Raw genomic sequence first — 20,088 nt, 5'->3', positions numbered from 1 at the left:
AAGGAAAATTACAATCTAGCCGAGATGTTCAATCCATTTATTTGTACAACAGAATGGGGCAGTACAGTCTTGAGCTTTATAACTGATCGGCGCACAGTTGTAGTATAGTGTGAGGGTTGAACACTGCACATAGTATAGCTAACAAGTAACTGATCCAGAGTCAGCCTACTGAGAAGTCATGTAACACATACAGTATGATGTGGCCTTACAGAGGTCATGTAACATATACAGTATATGATCTTGCCTTACATGGCAACTGCTTTGCTCTCAATTGGCATTGACCAATACACAAACAGCTTGTTACAGTCAGGAGTGCAATATTCTAATACTCCAACAAAAAACCGGCATATTAAAATAGAAATTTGCATACATGGGTGGGAGGATGGAGTTCTTTACCATAGGAAAGAGATTTTGGCAAATAAATCTTGGTTAATATGAGTATGTTTTTCCTTTCACAAAGGAAAAGCTGTACAGCAATGAAGGTGGTGTTGCCGAAGTAAAAGAACAGAAATGCATTAGAGATGCAGCAGCGTAGAAGTTGCTTTATCTTATTTCAGTCGTCATAGCTTTCATGGGTGGAGACACGTACATCAGTGGAGCACAACAGAAAACAGGTAAACATTCCCTCAGCCCTGACGGACACCGACAAACATAAATGTCTACAGTGCAAGGACAGAGCTATGCTGAGGATCATGCTATTATGCGAACAGGTAGAAATACTGTCAGTTTTTTATTGGCAAATTATAACCAAGTTGTCAGTTCAGCAATACTTTAAGCTTGATACCAGCTAAAATGTCAGATGAAAATGTCCCGATTTTACTGATGCACCTGATTCCCAATTCTACCATACACGATACCAACAATGAAATGAAGACCTTCAAACAATTCATATTTTTATGCCTCTGAAATGTGTGCTTAGTTTCTCTCATCAGCTGCCTTGGTAGTTTTCCATGTGTGCTAAGATCTTTAATGAACAAGTTCTGCATCAGTTTAACTAAAAGAAATATTTTAACGTCTGACACCTGAATCTAGGGAGGTCTGTGATTCCTTCTTTGATGTAGCAGTCCTGAGCACAGCCCTGCACACTGACCCAACACAACTCTTTCACAACACACATCCAGACGTAACCTCTTTTTCTCCAAACCACGATTATCTCCATAACTGCAACCTTACAGCAGATGGATATCTGTGCCTAACAATCTGCAACTCTTCAGTTATACTTTTTTTTTTGTTTATTTTTAAATATTAATTCCATGCCCCATACTGATATAGTTTTGCTTTGGTTAGTCCTTGCGCATGTATAGGTGGGTTGTGGGCCCAGTGGAGCAGGTGTCTCCCTGGTCAGTCCCTGACCTTCCACTAAGCATTCTGCATCTCCTTGCCAATTTTGTAACTTAGGATCTTATTCCAGTCGATCTTAGTGCGTGTGACAGGCAGCTGGCGACGCAGGGCCTTGAAGGTGGTGTCAGACATGGTCTGGTAGTTCTCACTGATTGCAGTCTGAGGGCAAGAAGAGGAGGAAACAAACATCTAGTATAATATTTTTACATTTCAAAGAAAGGTTCTTCATGTATGCAACAGCAGTAATTTTAATTATTAGTATACAAAACATGTAGTCAATAAAAGGTAGCTTACCTGGTAGTCATTTTCTGCATTCTCAATGATGTCAACAAATTCCTTGGCTGTCTGGCTTTCATTCTGTTTCAAAAACACATCACATCCATCACCTTTTACCCAATAACAATGAATGATATCCTCTGTGAATACACAGCCAGTCTCAATCTGAACAACATAACGTTTAAACTACTGTTGAAAGACTGCTTATGTATAAGCTTTTTACTTACAGTCACTGGTATTGATTCTTCTACCTCCTTATGGCTAACCAGCTGCACATTCCCATCTTCATAATAGTGCACCTGAGGAGACAGAGAAGAACTTCATTAGTAAGCTGGAGGTTTTGAAAAAAATAATATAATTAAGAAAGATGAGCACAGTGAATTCAAGTCACCTGGATTTTCAACACTCCCACCACCTGAGCAATGGACTGACCAATGGTAAGCTTCCACTCTGACCTACAGCGACCATTCCTGCATTAGAGAAATAAAGAGCAGTCCTACATTATAACCAGACAGCAGCATCAGGAACCTTAATAGAAGACCAATTATATCACTTTGAGCATGTATTTTTTTTAAAAGGCAAAACTGTTCATGTTTCACATTTATTATTGGGTAATATTATACCAATTAGCACCATTTCCTATCACATGTACACATATTTAGAGATGCTTTTTAACAGAGGAGGTCACTATACCAGAAGTTTTTGGGTTGAAACTGATGTCCTTCAATACAGGCTATGATCGTTTGCTGACCATCAACCGTTTTCCCATATACCTGCAAAACACAAATTATATAGGTAAGTATGGACATGCGTCAAATGTAGGCTATACCGCTTATATTGCTATTTTGTCACAATTTTGTATGCCTTACCGTGGATACTCCAGTAGGGTAGTGCTCTTTGACATAGGCACTAAGGGAAGTATCACAGGCATCTCTCCAGCTTCTCAGGGCCGTTTCTCCTTCATAAGGCTGCACATCGCTGACCTCTTTTCTTAGGTGGTCGAAGCGGAACGACAAACGGTTGCGGGGGTCCAGGAAACGTCCTTGACCCAAGTCACCATGCTCTGTGATCAGCACCTATAAAGATAGGCGAGGAAGATTGAAAATTCTGGCTTTTTTGCTTGCTTTGCAGGAATAAATAGGAGAAACTTAAGGTTGAATCATACCGGCTCATCGTAGCCCTCTAGTTTGGCAGGAGTAAACTGATCCATGTTGTACTGGGCAAAGGAGCTGGACAATGACACCAGAAAGCTTTCAACATATGTTTTCCACTGACCATTTGGAGAACACTGGCCTTACTCATATTCTTCATTGCCAAAGATATAATATACTACACTTTGCAAATATATCCTTATATAGAGGCTCAGGTTATTCAAACTGTGTAAATTATAGTATTTCAAATGTGATGATTGTCTTAATTGAGCGTTACTTACTGTGATGCCCCCTCCCTGAGGAGGTTGTCATTGTTGAGAAGAAGCCGCACATCTAGCAAGACAAAAGAAACCACTGTTATCATAGTGCTTTATAAGACAAAATATTCTTATTATTAATTAATTATTATTAATATTATTATCAGATTATATTTACTACATTACAGTATTATTATCATTGGCATTTTGTCAAAATATGCAAATTCTTACCATTGAAGACCTCATTGAACTCTCCCGGAGGGGCATGAGTCACAAAGTTGGCCGCTATGCGGACCTATTGAAGCAAATTTAATGTGATTAACTAATTTAGCTATCACAATAATCAATTAATCAAACTTTTTTATATAACACCTTTCAACAATATAGAAAACTTGAATCGTGTCTATTTATCTTGTTGTATATAGTTTACTATTTTTATCTATTTCTATACTTATTTATATTTGATATTTACTTGTCAAACTAAGAGCTGCTATCTATGTTTCATTGTTTTTGAAATGATGACAATAAAAATCTTTTCTATTCTCTTCTATTCTATTTACATTTAGGGCATTTAGCAGATGCTTTTGTCCAAAGCGACTTACAATAAGAACATTTGTCACAAGAAAGAAACCACAACATATCACCGTCGATAAAGTAAGAATGAAAAAATATAAACAATTTTCAAGCCCTCGTCTGACCATAGTAGCTGCTATTTATCAAGGATACCTTAAGTACATAAGTGCTATGATTTAAGTGCTAAGGGTAAGAACATACAGACCAAAATGATATTCAAAGTGCTTTACAAGTGATTGAAAAACCAGGGGATACTAAGAAAGCAAAGACGGGTTTAGAGACTAATGCACGCCAATTGCAATTAAATGATAAGTTAAGATAATAAAAGATAAAGCATAAAAGATAAATACAAGTAATAAAAATGGTGAATAAAATACAATAATACACATAAAAGTTGATTTAAAAATATTAATAAAAATAGAATAGGATAACGACAATAAGCAGTAAATATAGTATATAAAATACAGATTGAAAGAATAATGTGCCTTGCCGTACAATCAGTATACACAGAGACACTACAAACTGATATTTTTGCCTGTAATACACATTATTTTCTCTCTTCAATAAGAAAAACAAATCTGTACTCAAACATCAACAAGTCGACAATCCAAAGAGTTTATGAGTACAGACTGGACACTCACTGAATTACACACAGCTTGTCTAGACTATGTGTCGTGTCACTGTAAAGCCATGCCATCATCTTGCCCTCAGTCATTCGGTTGATCGTCAATAGATCTTTAATCTTAAATGTCGCCCGATTTTATCAGGAGAATGTCGCCACTGTTGTGTCTAGCTTTGAATTTGAACCCTGCAGATGCTCAGATAATTGTCTTATAGGGTACATGGAAATTACAGTAGCAGAAGTGCAGCAGTCTGTCATTCACAATAACTTCAGCAGTGCCTCTCCAAATGGTATCTGCCGCTGGTATTACGGGCTCCATCTAAACTATGGGCACACATATCCTGATCTCGAGCCATGTGAGGCCAACAAGTATTTGAGCTGCAACTGAATCTGTTTGACCCAGAAATCCAAAGCAAAGTAACGTTAGCCGCTAATGCAGGCTAGCGTTATATGGAGGGATACGTAGCCTACACTGTAATTACTGCAGATGTACATTAACACTGCAAAGCGAATTTTAGAAATGGGCGTCTGTACTTCTATTTCCATGAATCCTACAACTACTAAAAGTTTTCGGTCCAGGCGTCCACAGTTTAAACCCTTTTATCAGCGTTTGATTCCGCCGCTAGCCGACTATAAGCTTTGACTAGCGCTGGCTAGTTAGCTAGTAGTAGCCTAAAAACACAAGTTTATCGTTTCAATACGTGAGCAAAAAGTGGCATTCTCTTCCCAAAACTTAACTGTTACTTCATGTGAACATATAACACCTGTACCTCTCTACAATTCAAAGAAATTGGCGTTAAGCAAAGACTTAAAATAGTGTCCAGACCTTCTCCTCATCTGACAGCGGCTCCTCAAAGTCAGCCATCTTGGCTCTTTGTGACCCCACCTACCCCAGCTGACTGACAGAAACAGTGCGGCGGTTGTCATTCACGCATAAGAAACTGAATGAATTCTTTCTACGAAGTGATTTTGAAACGTGTTTACGTGCTTTGGCAGGGAATGCAACACACTAAAATCGGTGACTTTGAATAAGCACAATGTAATATACTACAATCACTACGGTTTACAACACAAGAGGGCGATGAAAGCGCAGTTATTTTATTTGTCTAGCGCTTCCTGTTGGGTGTTGTGGATGTGATTTGCCTTCAAAATAAAAGCATAGGCATATGAATAAACCGTACTATTTAGTGGACAGCGTACCAAGTTGCCTGTCACTGTTTGTAGATTTCTGTAGGAGATATTTGTATTCTTATTCATCATTAATTCATTCCTAAATTCCTGTATTTTGGCAAATTTAGTTTACTGTTTCCCAGGTGTTTCCTTTTATTTTTTTAGCTTGCCACAGGAAGCTGTAGTAGACGTGTATGCATTCTAAGCTAGCTCCCCACTGGAACACCAATGGGAACACCCCTCTCCATTGTGCTTACACCGGATTGATATCTGCAGACTAGCGACACACACTGTTCCTACCATGGAGTCACAGGTATGATTATACCTCACTACGTATTCTTTGCTTCTGAACAGAAACCATATCCAGCAAAAATAAACCTCATATGGGTGCAAATGTGCCACATTAGCTGGCTGTTAATTACGCGGTCACTGCTATGGTAATAGCTGGTTTACCCCAATGTCTCAACGGTAGCCACCTTTCAAGTCAAGCTAGCTGACTGAGAGTGAATCGGTTGTTTTCTGTCAGCTGCCACAGGAACTTCCTGGTCAAATTGAATCCACCAAACATTGCTAGAAACAGACCAGACTCCTCACTTGGTTGCTCTGTTTATCACGCCGCAAATGCTTGACTGGTGTGTGTAAAGGAATAGGTCGGCGTTTAACGCTATAAAAGTTACTCCTGCTTGTGGTGGTAAAGTGTGTTAGCTAACTATACAAACTTGCTTATGGCCGGCTGGCTAGCTTCCTAGCTAGGGCATGAACAGGGCATTGTTCGCTGTTAGACAGTTTATATCACTGAGACGCAGTGTGAGTTATTCTGCTGCTTGTTGTCAGGTGATGACCAACCCTGGGGAAATTGCCAGTCTCTACAGAGAACTCAGTCTCTTCCCTTCTTTGAGCAGAGCAGATCTGGGACCTGTCGTCACCTCTCAGTATGGGGGCAAATACAGCAACATCTACACAGGTAGGTTTAGTCTCTGCCATACTAAGATTCTCAAATTTGCACGTGTTTATTGATTTTGATAGTATTTACTCTCTTCTGCAGAATGGAGCCAGCGTGATCTGGAGAGGAATGAGAATGTCAAATTTTGCAGACAGTACATTGTGTTCCACGATGACAAGTCGGTGGTCTACTCTGGAGCCTCAGGAAACTGCACTGAGATCAAGGGAGAGTATGTAAACAGTTTGTCCTTTTACCCGGAGTTGCCCATATAGATCTAACCGAGAGCAAACAGTGTCTCATGAATATGTTTCTCCTGTCAGGTTACTAAGTAAGGATTCCCCCACGGGTGAAATGAAGGCAGTTGTCAGAGAGTGCACAATCAAAGGAGAGGACAAACAGTTTCTGGAGGTTTGTGGCTGTCTGTCTGGCTCAGACTCAGCATTGAGTCCCAGCATTGTCCCCTGTATGGTGCTCATCTGTATCTCTGCTCTGCTACGTTTTTCACCTGTAGCCTGTTTTAAACCTCATGTAACGTTGCATTTTGAACCTGATGTCTTTGTCTTTTCTCATCTCCTGACCTCTGTGACCCTTCAGATCTGGAGTAAAAACATCAAGATGAAGAGCATCAATCTAACAGCCTTAAAGAAGCATGGCAAAGTCTATGAAGACGGTGAGTCATACATTTATGCACTTAAAATCCTTTTTTTCTTTTGTTTACCAATTTCTTTGAAACTTTGTGCCAATCCAGGAGTTAATCACAATGTGCTCTGCACCCACAGATCAGTTTGGCTGCTTGGTTTGGTCCCACTCCGAGACCCATCTCTTGTATGTGGCAGAAAGGAAGAAACCTAAGGCAGAATCCTTCTTCCAGGTCTGTCAGCAAAACTTAATTTGATGGTTAATCAGTATTCAATCAGAAAACGGCTGCGCTGCTCTGTTGAAAATTTAAAGCATGTTGATTCTCCTCGATGTCATTGAAAGGTTTTTAAAGTAGTTGGTACAAGTTGGTATCTATTCTGTGGTTCTCTGTTTTGAAGAGTTAGAAAATCTTTAAGCTCCAAATTCATGCTGGATATTGTATTACTTCAGTGGTGGACTAATGGCTTCAGCTGATAAACACTCGCCAAACCGGATCAAATGAATGACAACATTTTTTTGCACACCACTGAAAGGCATGTTGTCACTTGATCATAGAAGCGTTGCAAACCAGGTTATTTTGCGAATGGTTTCCTTTTGAATTCACCACAGGTGTTTTCCATTGCCTTTCCAAAGAGAAATACCTTCCACACTGATTGGGTGTGGCTGTAAGAATAGAAAAGCTCTTACGGCAAATTGCTCTTTATATAATTTTGTGTTCATTTATTGTAGATAGGGGAGGATTAGTTTAATATAAAAGGTCATACTAGTAGGTAATAATTTGTTATCTATTTCTCATTTTCTGCTTGTAGACTGAGTCACCAGAGCTGTCTTCTATTGGGGACGAGGAGGAGACCATGAGAGTGGAGAAAAAGGAGGCTGTAAAAGTGAATGCAATTAATAGTTTTGAAACCTAAAAGATTTTGCTCAAATGTTTACAGTCCCTTTTTAAGCTGTAGTGTTTTTGCTTTTCCATTCCTGCAGGGGGAGCAGTTTGTCTTCCACGAGGACTGGGGAGAGGCACTGGTCAGTAAGAGCTGTCCAGTGCTTTGTGTTCTGGACATCGAGGGTGACAATGTGTCTGTGCTGGAGGGAGTACCTGAAGATATCTCACCTGGACAGGTTGGTACAGCAACATGTGCAATGACACATGTTTTTATGCACTTCTAGTGCACTCACCTCCTTGTACTCTGTCTCTGCAGGCATTTTGGGCTCCAGGTGACACAGGAGTGGTGTTTGTGGGCTGGTGGCATGAGCCATTCAGACTTGGCCTCAAGTACTGCCCCAACAGGAGGTGATTACTGTTCACGTTAAATAAAGATAAGAATGAAAGCTTTCAGAAAATTCCTTAGTAAGACTCACAGGCTAAAACTGCAAGTTATTCACATTTTCTTCTCTCTGTCAGGTCATCTTTGTTTTATGTGGATCTAATTGGTGGGAAATGTGGTAAGTGTGTCTTTTACATACATTTTTCATTCTGTGTTCAGCCTTGGAGACAATACAGCTAAATGTGCATGAAGTGAAGCACCACAACAAAATACGTGACCCTTGATGTTTCTAGAATGGATAATTTGTACCCAAACGGATCGTTTCACACTGAACTAACTCCTGAATATTTCACATCAGAAAACTGGTCTGGTATAAACGGATATAGCTTGACTCTGTTGCAGATGTTCATGTGTGTTGTATTTGTTTGTTGTGTCCCTCAGAGCAGCTGTCATCAGGCACCAGTGCAGTGTGCTCCCCCAGGCTGAGCCCAGACCACTGTAGGATTGTTTACCTGGAGTGTTCCGTCTATGGACCACACATGCAGTGCAGCAGGCTCTGTATGGTAAGACAGGATAGAGCCTCTTTTCCACATAAGACACATGTAGTTTCCCTTCTTTACAAAGTGCTTTGCACACACTTAAAAGAATAAGTAGGACTGGATGTTTTTATTCACCCGATGCTCCATCTTGTGGCTTTCTGTTCCGTAGACATACATCTGTTGAAGCAAAAATACATTCATGAGTTAATAAATGCATTTTTTTCATATGCTTTCCTCTGTGTTTGCAAATTTTATTTCTAGTATGACTGGTATACTAAGAAGACCTCAGTGGTAGTGGATGTGGTGAAGCGACCTGGAGAGGGTAACGAATACTTGATTTATTTTTACATAAATGCACATCCCTTTTTTTTTCCACAATTTATGAAACTTTGTTGTGTTGCTGCTTCACAGATGGCTTCGCCGGTATCTACAGTTCTCAGTTGTCCCCTCAGTGCTGGTCAGCTGATAGTCAGAGTGTTATTGTTGCTTGTCCTCAGCGCAGCCGCAAGGTACAGTCTACTTCTTGGAAATAGCTTGTTATTATGACAAAAATTGACGAGAACAGAACAGAGCTTTAAATTTTTCGGATTTTGCACAAAGTATTTAGACTGAGAGTACTGTAATTATTTTTTCATTAAAAAAGTTGTCTCTTGTAGGATCTTTTGATGGTGGATATAAACACTGGGAGCGTCACCTCTCTGACTTCAAGTGAGTCTCTCGACACATTTATCATTTTTGGCGTCGTGCTCAGGTTCTTGTTCACTGATGTTTGATGTTGACATCAGCATGCTGGGACTGCTTGAATGAATCTAATGATGCTCTACATTTGTTCGTCTGTAGAGTCTGATGTTGGTAACTGGTGTCTGCTGAACGTAGAGAGAGATCTGATGGTGGTTAGCTGCTCCTCTCCAAACTGCCCACCAAGTCTGGTACGATCAGTGTTCCCATAGTATATATTAAGTATACTTTTGCATAAATTAAACTTTTGTACTCAGTTTTAGTACTCTAGTACTATAAAAATAAATCTAGCTACTGTATCACCCATTTGCAATGTCACTTCTATGCCCAGAGGGTAGGTTTCCTTCCAGCCAGGGAATCTCAGGAAGAAGTGGTCTGGGTTACTCTGGAGGACTCTCAGAAGTTGCCAGATATTGATTGGCAGATCTTGAGTTTCACCCCTCCCCCAGAGCAAGACAACAGTCAATACCGTAAGAATACAAATTCTTCATTTTAGTACAAGCTAGATGTACATCGTTTTTTTTCTGTTTTTGTCAAATTGCCAGAAACATCTCTAAATATACTGAAGACTAGTACGATGCCACCACTAATCTACAACCTAAGAATAATCAGAGGGTTGAATCAACATCTTTAGGACAGCAAAGTGAAAATTATGAGCTTTAAAACATAAGATTGATCTCAAAGTTATCAAATTGGATTACATTTGGTTGGACAGGTAACTTATAAAATGTTAAGGACGTGTATATTATAATATTTTTGGGGCTGTACATTAAGTTAACAACTACCTGTTTTTTTAAAAAATAAACATAGGCTGAATTTAGTAACTGGGTTTATCTGATCTGTCAACATATTGTTTTTTTAAAACGTGTACAAAATAATAATACATGCAACATGAGGTAGTATAAGTGATTATGATAAAATGGCAGACAATTCTGTTGACAGAACGAGGAGTAAAGGAGTTTACAGGAAGAATCTCCTGAGATGACTGGTTTATTTTAAGCCGGGAAGGATAGTTTAGGAGTTTGTGGAGAGGGTTGGAAATATTTAGCTGTTTTTAGGACACCTGAAGAACAGTGTATGACATCTTCATGGGTCTAACTAATTTTTCTGTGTTCTAGCTGGCCTTGATTTTGAAGCTTTGCTGATCAAACCAAAGGAGGTGAAGGATGGAGTGAAGCTGCCTCTTATTGCCGTTCCTCATGGTTGGTTACTGTCATTATGGTTCTGTAGTGTGATAAACAAATTGAACAGTTAGGTAATATTTGTGTTATAAGTATTATGTTATACAGTGTTAATGTTAATGTAGTATAAACAAAAACATATATATATTTATCAATGCTCTTACATTCAGAAGTAGGACACATGTATAATTAATTCATGCTGAGTTTATTTTTAGAATTGAATCTGGGAATCTGTATCAGGATTTGTTCCTGTTCAATCAAGAGCTACTGCTACAGCTAAGTTTGGCATTGTCAACAGTTGCTATGACAATGGTGCTCTTGGTGGCAAAATGTTTAAAGGAGACACATAATGCTCACTCTCAAGTTCATACTTTAATTCTGGCTGACTACTAAAATAGGTTTACATGCTCTAATGTTCAAAAACACATAAATCTCATACTGCCCAGTGCATCACCAGCTCTATTCCCCCTGTCTCTAGAGATATACACTTTTGCAAAGCAAATGAATCCTGCAGTTTGACCTTTGTTTTTCACATGTAGCTATATTGTTATCTTCGAGGCATCTCTATGAAGTAAATTTGCACACTGCTTTAACACACACACATACAAGCGAGGAGCCCAGAGCAAAACAGGCTTCGTATAACACCAAAGCTCATGTAAGCACTGTCATACAAACACAAAAAGCAACATGAAAAAAACAGTTACCACCATCAAACCGACTACTAGCTTCTCTTGATTGTCCCCCAATATTACAACATTAGTCTAACATTGCCCCAGACTGGGAGTATCCACATTAACCGAGCAACATGCTGACACCTAACTCAACAGGCTGAGCTACAAATTAAACAGCAAAACAACATAAAAAGTGGCATAACTTACAGTTTACAAGTTTAAGGTCGGGTCTCAATTAGCCCTTCATCGATCCATTCTTAAGCTTGTCCAATCGTGTATAACACAGTCGGTAAAATTCACACAGCCTTGAACTTCCTCAGGAAAGTCAATGGAGCAGTCTCGGAATGAAATACACACACATAATTCAATAGTTTTCCAGTAATTTCTGTCACGTTTCCGTCAAAAACAAAGTAAATCCACTGGGTCTTGACATCCTCACATGGGAGGCCTTTTGGGTTGATATTTGCAGACAACAACAGAGCAGTGCCCATGTTTAGCTCATAGCTTTGGACTGGCTCTCGGAAGTATAAAGGTTAGCATGCACAAGAGGTTTCCAGTTGTTATGGGGATGTGGCCATCAAAAATAAACTTAATCCACTCAGCTCTAATGTCCTCTGAGGCTGGGGGCCGATGTAGTGATTTGTGACGGTCTGTGCAGCCAACAACAGAGCAACTGTGCTTAGCTCTTACCTTTAACATAATGCTAGCAGTGTGGTGCTGATGGGAAAAAAATAATGGCGTAGCTTGGCAAAGGTAGTTTTTAAAAACTGGATAGAGATTCTCAGATTGAGGGTGTTTTTGCTCCAGTTTACACAAGGAGGACAAAATCTGAATGGCTTGTGGAATCCCATGATTTCTGACTTAGACAGCCCCCAAAAACTGACTTGGATATCTTATTTCACCTTTTTGTTGGTTGGTAGGCACTCATAATATGTCCCCTCTTATCATATTCTCAAAGTCAAAACGTTCTTCAATAACAGTCCTGAGATGCGTCACATATTGATCTGAGCACATGAAGACACACAGCTTTTAACACAAACTGTCTATCTGTATATTACATACCTGGTTTCTTTGACTTAGGGGGTCCTCATTCAGTGATTGTAGCTGAGTGGCTTCTGTCCCCGTCTGTGCTGTGCAGGATGGGCTTCGCCGTATTACTGGGTGAGTTCATGTTTAAGCTGCTCGGAGCTCGATTATCTATTGATAGGATATGTACTCTATGTGTAGAAGGGGATGAGCACAGTTCACATGCTGTTTCCTACTGACACAAGGTAGTTGGAGACATAGTGTGGATTGTAATTGCTGTTTTGATGTTGTGTGTTTTACTGTGTTGTTGTTGTATGTACTTATTTTGCGTACCATCAAGGCATTTCCCCTTGGGATAATACAGTCTTGAGTCTAATTTTTTTAGCCACTTCAAGATGCTTTCTCGTTTTTTCTATCTTGTGAACATTTAACAAGCTCTCATGTGCTTAAGAACCAGGCTGCTCTCTTCTCACAGGCACCAATCACAACTGTGTGTTGCCTCGTACATTTAGCTGAGAGAATGTGAGAGTGTGAAGCTTTTCTAGCAAATGGACTGTTGATGACTTAGAGTGTGTCTGCTTGAACCCTTAAACAGATCTTTCAAAAATTGTGAACTTGTGCGTAGTATGTGCAAGTTCATCCATCCTATTTAACTTTAAAGTATGAATACATTTTAAAAATGCAAATTCATTTGGTTTTGTTAAAATGGGGAAGTTGTTGCAACTCAATATATCTTGAATCTGTTGAACCATGCTTATGGTTGTAGTAAGGTTGCAAGCCACAAAAAGCACGACTAGTTCACTTTTCTTGTCCATGTTTTCAGTTGGCCCAGGGTTTGAACCAGCAACCTGTTCTCAAGCTCACTTTGGTCATTGCTAGAGTGCTGTCGGCTTTAAATAAATTTTGTTTGTTGTTTTAATTTGTTGTTTCTTAGTGAACTATCGTGGCTCTCTTGGGTACGGCCAGGACAGTATCCTCTCATTACCTGGCAATGTTGGCACCCAGGACGTCAAGGATGTTCAAGTAAGAATGCAACAAATGCGGTGGTAAAACGACGATTGTCAAGTGTTTTAAGTCATGAAATGTATAATCTATAATGGTATCTTTTTCTCCCACTGGTAAAAATCAGTTTCAGTGTTGCTTTATATTTATAAACTGTCGATTCAATTGGTTTCTTTATGTCGCTAAGGTTACTGTAGTTTCTATTTAAGTCATAGTTTTATTGAGTCTTCCCTTCTTCTTTTCACTCCCCGACTTGTGATTAGCGATGTGTCTTTCTTTCTTCACCACCACCAACCTTGCAGTTCCTCCGTGTTTTTCTTCCCACCAGTTTGCTGTTGAAAGTGTCCTTAAAAGTGGCGAGTTTGACATGAAGAAGGTGGCAGTTTCCGGGGGCTCCCACGGTGGTTTCCTGGCCTGTCATCTGATTGGCCAGTACCCAGGGTTCTACAAGGCCTGCGTGGCTCGCAACCCCGTCACCAATTTGGCCTCTATGGTTTGCAGCACTGACATCCCAGACTGGTACATCTTGGCATGCACATTCCCACACTCTTGCCCACATTTGTTTACTCATTTCCTGACTGTGTCAGTCGCGCACAACCACTCAACATTTGTTGTTTTATCATTTGTACCCCTTGCGTTCAACTCTGACAGCTGTAAGCAAGTGAGTGGGATAAAGGGCATGTGTCTGCCTCACCGTCGAGGAAGGAACTGTTCAATAATGCACACAAACACTGCAGGAACAAAAGAGCTCAAAGCCATTCAGTTTTCAGATTTATTTTTCCCCTCCTTCTGTTGATGTTGTAACCATGACTTTTGCAGGTGCATGGTTGAGGCTGGGTTCGACTACAGCACAGACTGCCTACCTGATCCTGCTGTTTGGGAACAGATGCTGAACAAGTCCCCCATCAAACATGTCCCACAGGTATGTGTATTTCTGTCTATGTCTTTTGACTGTGTGTATATCACTTCATAACACTTTGGTGTTGTTACACAATGCAGTAACCTAAGATGATCTGTCATGTAGGTACAGACACCAGTATTGCTTACCATAGGAGAAGATGACAAGCGTGTACCTAACAAGCAAGGACTGGAATATTACAAAGCTCTGAAAGCAAAACAGGTCCCAGTCCGGTAAGCAACGTGTTTTATCAGTTATGTCAGATTTGCACTGCACTACAGGGTTTTTATTGTTCATTCACTCATGCTCTGATGTGTGTTGTTTAGGTTGCTGTGGTACCCAGGGAACAATCACTCTCTCTCTAAGGTGGATGCTGAGTCTGATGGCTTTATGAACATCGCTCTGTGGATGATTCAACACTTGTGTCAGTGATTGTACATTTCAGATAAATACCTGGTAGTGTGTCATTTCTGCTGCCAAGAAAAGATAGGAAGACACTACTGTGTGTACGAGATATTCTGTTCCTGTTTCCAGGACAGTGTGAGGTCCGATCCAAAGCCAAAGCATTGAGAGTGCTCTCCGACCAGAACACACTTTGTATTCCTTTACTTTATTTGTAAACTGCCTGTGGCTAGCAGGTTTGACTAATCAAGCAAATTTTATTCATACAGTTTTTAGTGTTTATTTTTGACTCTTTACATTCACACAGAAACTAAAGGGCTTTTCAGTGTGTTAACTTGCGGTTGGATTCACAGAAATGAGGATCACAACCTGTCTTTACTCTGCTTATTGGAACTGTTTGTTTTTTTTTTAATATGAAGGCTGTTTTGGTTTCATGATACCGTGCACTTAATAAAGCGATTGTAAAAATACTACCAGTGTGGGATGAATCTTTGGATGCATGTGCATATGTTAAGGATTTTTGAAGCAGATGGTGAATTACTCCCTTACGCATTTTCTTTAGAATTTATAGCAAATTAGGAAGTCATCCAACTTCCACCAACAGAAAAACACTTTCCTCTCACTGTTCTTTTTTGTTTGTCTCTACCCTCAGAGAAGGAAAACCTGTGGTAATTTTGTTTTTTTTATATATTTCCCAGAGTGGTTCTAATAAAGGACAATTATTACTGTAAAATCTTCATTTCACTTCAGGTGAAATCTATATCCAATGTTCATGAACCACGTGGATTTGACTTACAGTAGGTCACATGATTTGCATATGACCACATGTTTTCACTTCTGCTTAAATGAAGATAGTTTTATGTCACTGCACAGACCTTGGCACACCACAGATGATGTTTCCACTCCCGACCTGGATTAAACATTTCTTCATCTTGATCCCATTATGAGTTTTAAAATGCATGCTATATCCACTATGGTGAGTAAAATAACATTTGATTCTGCCATCAAAATGCATTACGTTCCACAGTGAGAAAATTATGTGCCTGTTCTGTTGCAATTATAAGCACAGAAATTGATTGTTTTCAGTGATGTCTTTTGCAGTTTGTACCTGTCTTAACAGCAGATATACACATTTGGTGATATCGATGAAAATGTACTGAATAATATCTGATCTAGTGCGAAATTGAAGCAACATTATGTAACCTTTTCACCTTATCATAACAACTTCAAAATCATCTTTGTAATACGGTGAATGGCGTCTGTCTCAGCCGTTCCACCCCTATCATTTGTGTCTGCACTATGTAATTTCAGGGAGAGGGTAGGATCACAGCATTACATGCTTACTTGAAGACACAATTTTCACAAGAAGACATAACATTGTCATGATGTAATAATAATAATAATAGTAATGAATTTGTTTTGTAGTACAAACTAAATTAAGTCTGATGGACGTTACAAACCTGGGATTTGCACTAACTAAAATCAATTTCTCTTTTCAGGGTATGTTGAAATATATCACCGTCCTTTGCCAGCTTCTTCAATTAGCGAGGACCATAAACACCAGCTTCTTCCCATGTGACACTGATATGAATACCACCTATGTAGACTGCTCTAACAGACCACTCAGGCGTGTCCCCATCATCAAGTCTGAAACTGTAGTGTCACTCAATTTAGGTTGGACTCAGATACAGCAGGTGGGGCCGGATGACTTATCAGGTCTCAAGAACCTTCGCACTCTGAAAATCATGGGAAATTGTCTGCCAGGTCGCCTGAGAGCTTACGACGACCGCTCATGCAAGATGGAGATCCATGATGATGCCTTCAGGAGCCTATCGAACCTTACATTTGCTAATCTGTCAGGAAACAGCCTCACCCGTATACCTTGGTTACCTGAAAGCCTGAAAGTTCTCGATCTGCATGAGAATTGCATCTCGCACATTATCCACCCTTTAAAAACTCCAAATCTCGAAGCGCTCTATCTCTCCAGGAACTGCTTTTATGCAAACCCTTGCTACCAGCCCTTTAACATCAGCGAGGAGGTTTTCAGGGGGCTCCCTAAACTCAAAAACCTTACTTTGGGGTATAATAACATGACGGCTATCCCTAAAGGGCTTCCACGCTCACTGGAGCTTCTGGATTTAAGGGAGAATACAATCACAGAGGTTTTAGAAGGATCATTTGCCAACCTGAGTTTCCTCAATCATTTAGTTTTGGAGTGGAATTGCCAGCGTTGCGATCATGCTGCCAGGCCCTGCTTTCCTTGCCCAGATAACCGTCCGTTAAAACTACATTCCAATTCATTCTATGCTGAGAACAGCTCCATCACCTTCCTAAGCTTGAGAGGAAACTCTCTGAGAACATTTCCAAAGGATCTTTTCCAACCTTTGAGGAATTTAAAGGGCTTGGACCTCTCTGACAACCTCCTGGCACATGCTATAAGGAATGGCACCTTCTTTTCAGATCTGAAGGGCCTCACTTGGATTAGCCTTATCTATAACTATGAACCACTGAAAACATTTCCCAAACTGGTCCTCTCCCCACATATTGGCAATATATCTGGTCTAAAAACTCTTCTCCTGAGTGGCAACTTTTTCCACATTGTTTCAAACCAGAGCCTAAACGTTCTGTCCAAGCTTAAAAATCTAAAGAAACTAGAACTGAGAATGAACTTCATCAATAATTGCAGCTTGAAAGCTCTGACACAATTACCGTCTCTTATCGATATTGACCTCTCCCAAAACATTCTTAGTTTCCTTCCAGGCTGCTCGAGTACGTCATCTGAGATCGCAGCACAGGACAGCTGTCAGAGGCAGAACTTGTATACACAAGATTTTACTGCGCCACCCCTAATGCTGATAGATCGAAAGATCACACCTGGAAGTGACGTCCTTGAATCCAATCAGTTAAACAGGCTGGATTTGTTGGAGGACGCTGGGTCAAAATCTCCATCACAATGGCGCAGTTACTGCCAAAATAACCTGACATTTGACCTCTCTCAAAATGACATCATGTCTCTTCACAAAGAGGTGTTTGTAGGCATGGAAAATGCTGTTTGTTTAGACCTTTCCTTCAACTACATGAGCCAGGCATTGAGGGGTGGGGTATTTAATAGCATGAAAGATTTAGTTTTTCTTAACTTGTCGTACAATAGACTGGATTTTTATTATAACGAGTCTTTCAGTGAACTAAATGCCACTCTTAAGGTATTAGACCTCAGCAACAATGAGTTTCACTTTAAGATGAGAGGCATGGGCCATCGTTTAGCTTTCATTCAAGGTCTGGTTAACTTGGAAGTTCTAAGCCTGGCAAACAATGGCATTGGGATGCGAATAGATGAACGGCTGGTTAGCAGCTCTCTGAAGTACCTCTACTTCAATGGAAACAACCTGAACATTATGTGGGGGTATGACAACAACAGGTACACTTATTTCTTCCAAAACCTGACAAGCCTCACATACCTGGACATCTCTACCAATGAACTGAGCTCAATCTCACCAGAGGATCTGTGCAGCCTCCCAGGAAGCATTGAGACCCTCATCATCAGCAACAACCAGCTGAACTACTTCCCATGGCAGAACATCTCAGCACTCAGAAATTTAAGTTACCTTGACCTCAGTCAGAACCGGCTCTCCTATTTGCCTCCTGAGGTCATAGAATTTGGAGAATTTCTTTCTCTCTTGGACCTCAGTCACAATTACTTTAGCTTTATTCCTCAGAATTTCTTCAAACAGGCAGGATCCTTGCGATATTTGTATCTCAGCCACAATCAGATCAAAGAGTTGATCCAACAGTTTCTCCCTGACCCCTTTAAAAGAGGTAGTGCCCTTCAGAAACTCACCCTGCATGCCAACCCCTTCAAATGTGACTGTGTTTCATCTTGGTTTGCGGACTTTTTGCGTAGCACTCCTATAAAGATCCCTTATCTCACCACACATGTTCACTGTCAATTCCCAGAGTCCCAACAGGGCGAGAGTATTCTGTCTATGGACCAGCGTTCCTGCCAGGACATATATGGTGGCTTAGCCTTCCTCGTCTGCTCCTTCTTGGCTGTGGCGTTCACTGTCCTGCCCCTACTGAAGCATCTCTATGGCTGGGACCTGTGGTATTGCCTGCAGGTACTTTGGGCAGGACATAAGGGCTATACCCAGCTGGCTGGGAATGATTCGAAACATCACTATGACGCTTTTGTGGTGTTTGATACCAGCAACAATGCTGTGAGGGATTGGGTCTACAATGAGTTAATGGTCAACCTAGAGAACTCCGATCACAGGAGGTTTTGTCTCTGTTTGGAGGAGAGGGACTGGATTCCTGGGCTTTCATGTATTGAAAATCTACATAATGCTGTGTACAGCAGTGTGAAGACAGTGTTTGTGCTGTCCAGCAGTGCTGCTGGTACTGAGACAGTGAACGGTGTGATCCGCCAGGCTTTCTTCATGGTTCAACAGCGGCTTCTGGATGAGAAGGTGAGTAAAATGAGCTTATTTTCCTGTGTGTGAATCTTACCCTCGCTGAGATGTTGCCATGGTTTCACAGCACCAAATTAACTCTGATTACATCTAAAGGTGGATGCAGCTGTGCTGGTTCTGCTCGATGAGATGTTTCCCAAACTGAAGTACCTTCAGCTGCGGAGACGGTTGTGCAGGAAGTCCGTGTTGTCCTGGCCGAGGAACCCAAGGGCTCAACCCCTTTTCTGGAACCAAGTGAGAATGGCACTGTCATCAGATAACCTCAAATTTTATGACAACAACATGAGTGAAAGTTTTATGTGATCACACTTTGGTGATTGAGAATTTTCATCTTCCCATTACCTCATTTTAACAAACTTACCCTCTCTTGTGTCACAATGACAGCTACATGGTTGATGTTCCTCGATATGTAAGCATCATTTTTAAAAACTGAAAAGTAACAACCTTTCCATGTATATATTTTACTTTCCAAGATTGTGTTCTGTTGTTTTATCCGACATAATTTGTTGTTGATCTTTAAACGTTCTCTCGTGCAGTTTCTTTTTTGTTTTTCTGATCCTCGTCTTCGGACAGGTTGGGCTGGTTAGGGACATGCTGCTATTGTTGGCTGCAAAGTTAATCGAGACACTGTATACATTGTAAACTGAGAAGTTGATATCTGACTGTACAAATAAACTGGACCTGATTCACTTGACTGGCTTGATTTCACAAGTATTACAAGAGAGTAGGTTGGCGTGTCTGCATATAGAACACCCCCCACCCTCTGAAAATTTCACTTCTCTTTGGTTAGACGTTAGGAGGAAATGAAACTAATTATTCTTTCTAACAGGTTGCATATGACGGAAAACTTCACCTGCTGCAGTCACTCAAAGTAACATGAGTCACCTGTTATGTCTCACAGTTTCCTCTTTGACAGTTTCACAGGGGA

General features: G+C 40.4%; 3 protein-coding genes across 4 annotated transcripts; 2 read left to right on the top strand and 1 right to left on the bottom strand.

The window, feature by feature from the left end:
* Nucleotides 1-23: 23 nt before the first annotated feature.
* capza1b (capping actin protein of muscle Z-line subunit alpha 1b) lies at nt 24-5,256 on the bottom strand. The gene is made up of 10 exons (XM_084367701.1): nt 5,047-5,256; nt 3,257-3,320; nt 3,050-3,101; nt 2,783-2,846; nt 2,487-2,693; nt 2,311-2,390; nt 2,009-2,087; nt 1,845-1,916; nt 1,636-1,698; nt 24-1,500 (listed from the first exon to the last, which is right to left on the bottom strand). The coding sequence occupies exons 1-10, from the start codon at nt 5,083-5,085 to the stop codon at nt 1,360-1,362; spliced, it is 861 nt and encodes a 286-aa protein (XP_084223827.1). The 5' UTR covers nt 5,086-5,256; the 3' UTR covers nt 24-1,359.
* Nucleotides 5,257-5,614: 358 nt separating this feature from the next.
* On the top strand, nt 5,615-15,164 carry LOC311265541 (acylamino-acid-releasing enzyme-like). 2 transcript variants are annotated; one of them, XM_084367304.1, is made up of 23 exons: nt 5,615-5,703; nt 6,225-6,354; nt 6,436-6,562; nt 6,654-6,741; nt 6,928-7,003; nt 7,113-7,204; nt 7,782-7,856; nt 7,954-8,091; nt 8,172-8,263; nt 8,375-8,415; nt 8,679-8,800; nt 9,038-9,098; nt 9,188-9,285; nt 9,433-9,484; nt 9,617-9,705; nt 9,846-9,984; nt 10,633-10,716; nt 12,447-12,527; nt 13,327-13,415; nt 13,723-13,913; nt 14,214-14,316; nt 14,419-14,525; nt 14,619-15,164. In XM_084367304.1, exons 1-23 carry the CDS (start codon nt 5,692-5,694, stop codon nt 14,722-14,724), a joined length of 2,193 nt encoding a protein of 730 aa, XP_084223430.1. In that variant the 5' UTR covers nt 5,615-5,691; the 3' UTR covers nt 14,725-15,164. The 2 variants fall into 2 exon arrangements, with proteins under 2 accessions (XP_084223430.1, XP_084223429.1); XM_084367303.1 differs by lacking the exon at nt 5,615-5,703 and having other exon boundaries at nt 5,942-6,354.
* Nucleotides 15,165-16,280: 1,116 nt separating this feature from the next.
* tlr9 (toll-like receptor 9) lies at nt 16,281-19,688 on the top strand (the record flags this gene model as incomplete). The annotated part of the gene is made up of 2 exons (XM_084365840.1): nt 16,281-19,157; nt 19,257-19,688. 2 exons carry the CDS (start codon nt 16,281-16,283, stop codon nt 19,461-19,463), a joined length of 3,084 nt encoding a protein of 1,027 aa, XP_084221966.1. The 3' UTR covers nt 19,464-19,688.
* Between the last annotated feature and the right edge of the window lie 400 nt (nt 19,689-20,088).

Source organism: Pagrus pagrus, assembly GCF_965226575.1.
Source record: "Pagrus pagrus genome assembly, chromosome: 11".
NCBI classification, from domain to species: Eukaryota; Metazoa; Chordata; class Actinopteri; order Spariformes; family Sparidae; genus Pagrus; species Pagrus pagrus.
The sequence above is the reverse complement of the archived record's forward strand: the minus strand, read 5'-3'. Positions and strand labels throughout refer to the sequence as shown.

Bases quoted from the DNA above. Each gene is read 5' to 3' on its own strand.
- LOC311265541 (XM_084367303.1), top strand. From the start codon at position 6,147: ATGAACAGGGCATTGTTCGCTGTTAGACAGTTTATATCACTGAGACGC. The intron at 8,416-8,678 runs GTAAGTGTGTCT...TGTGTCCCTCAG, and splicing joins TCTAATTGGTGGGAAATGTG to AGCAGCTGTCATCAGGCACC. The intron at 13,914-14,213 runs GTACATCTTGGC...TGACTTTTGCAG, and splicing joins AGCACTGACATCCCAGACTG to GTGCATGGTTGAGGCTGGGT.
- capza1b (XM_084367701.1), bottom strand. From the start codon at position 5,085: ATGGCTGACTTTGAGGAGCCGCTGTCAGATGAGGAGAAG. The intron at 2,088-2,310 runs GTATAGTGACCT...TCTCTAATGCAG, and splicing joins TTTCAACCCAAAAACTTCTG to GAATGGTCGCTGTAGGTCAG. The intron at 1,699-1,844 runs GTAAGTAAAAAG...TTTTTGAAACAG, and splicing joins AAGAATCAATACCAGTGACT to AATGAAAGCCAGACAGCCAA.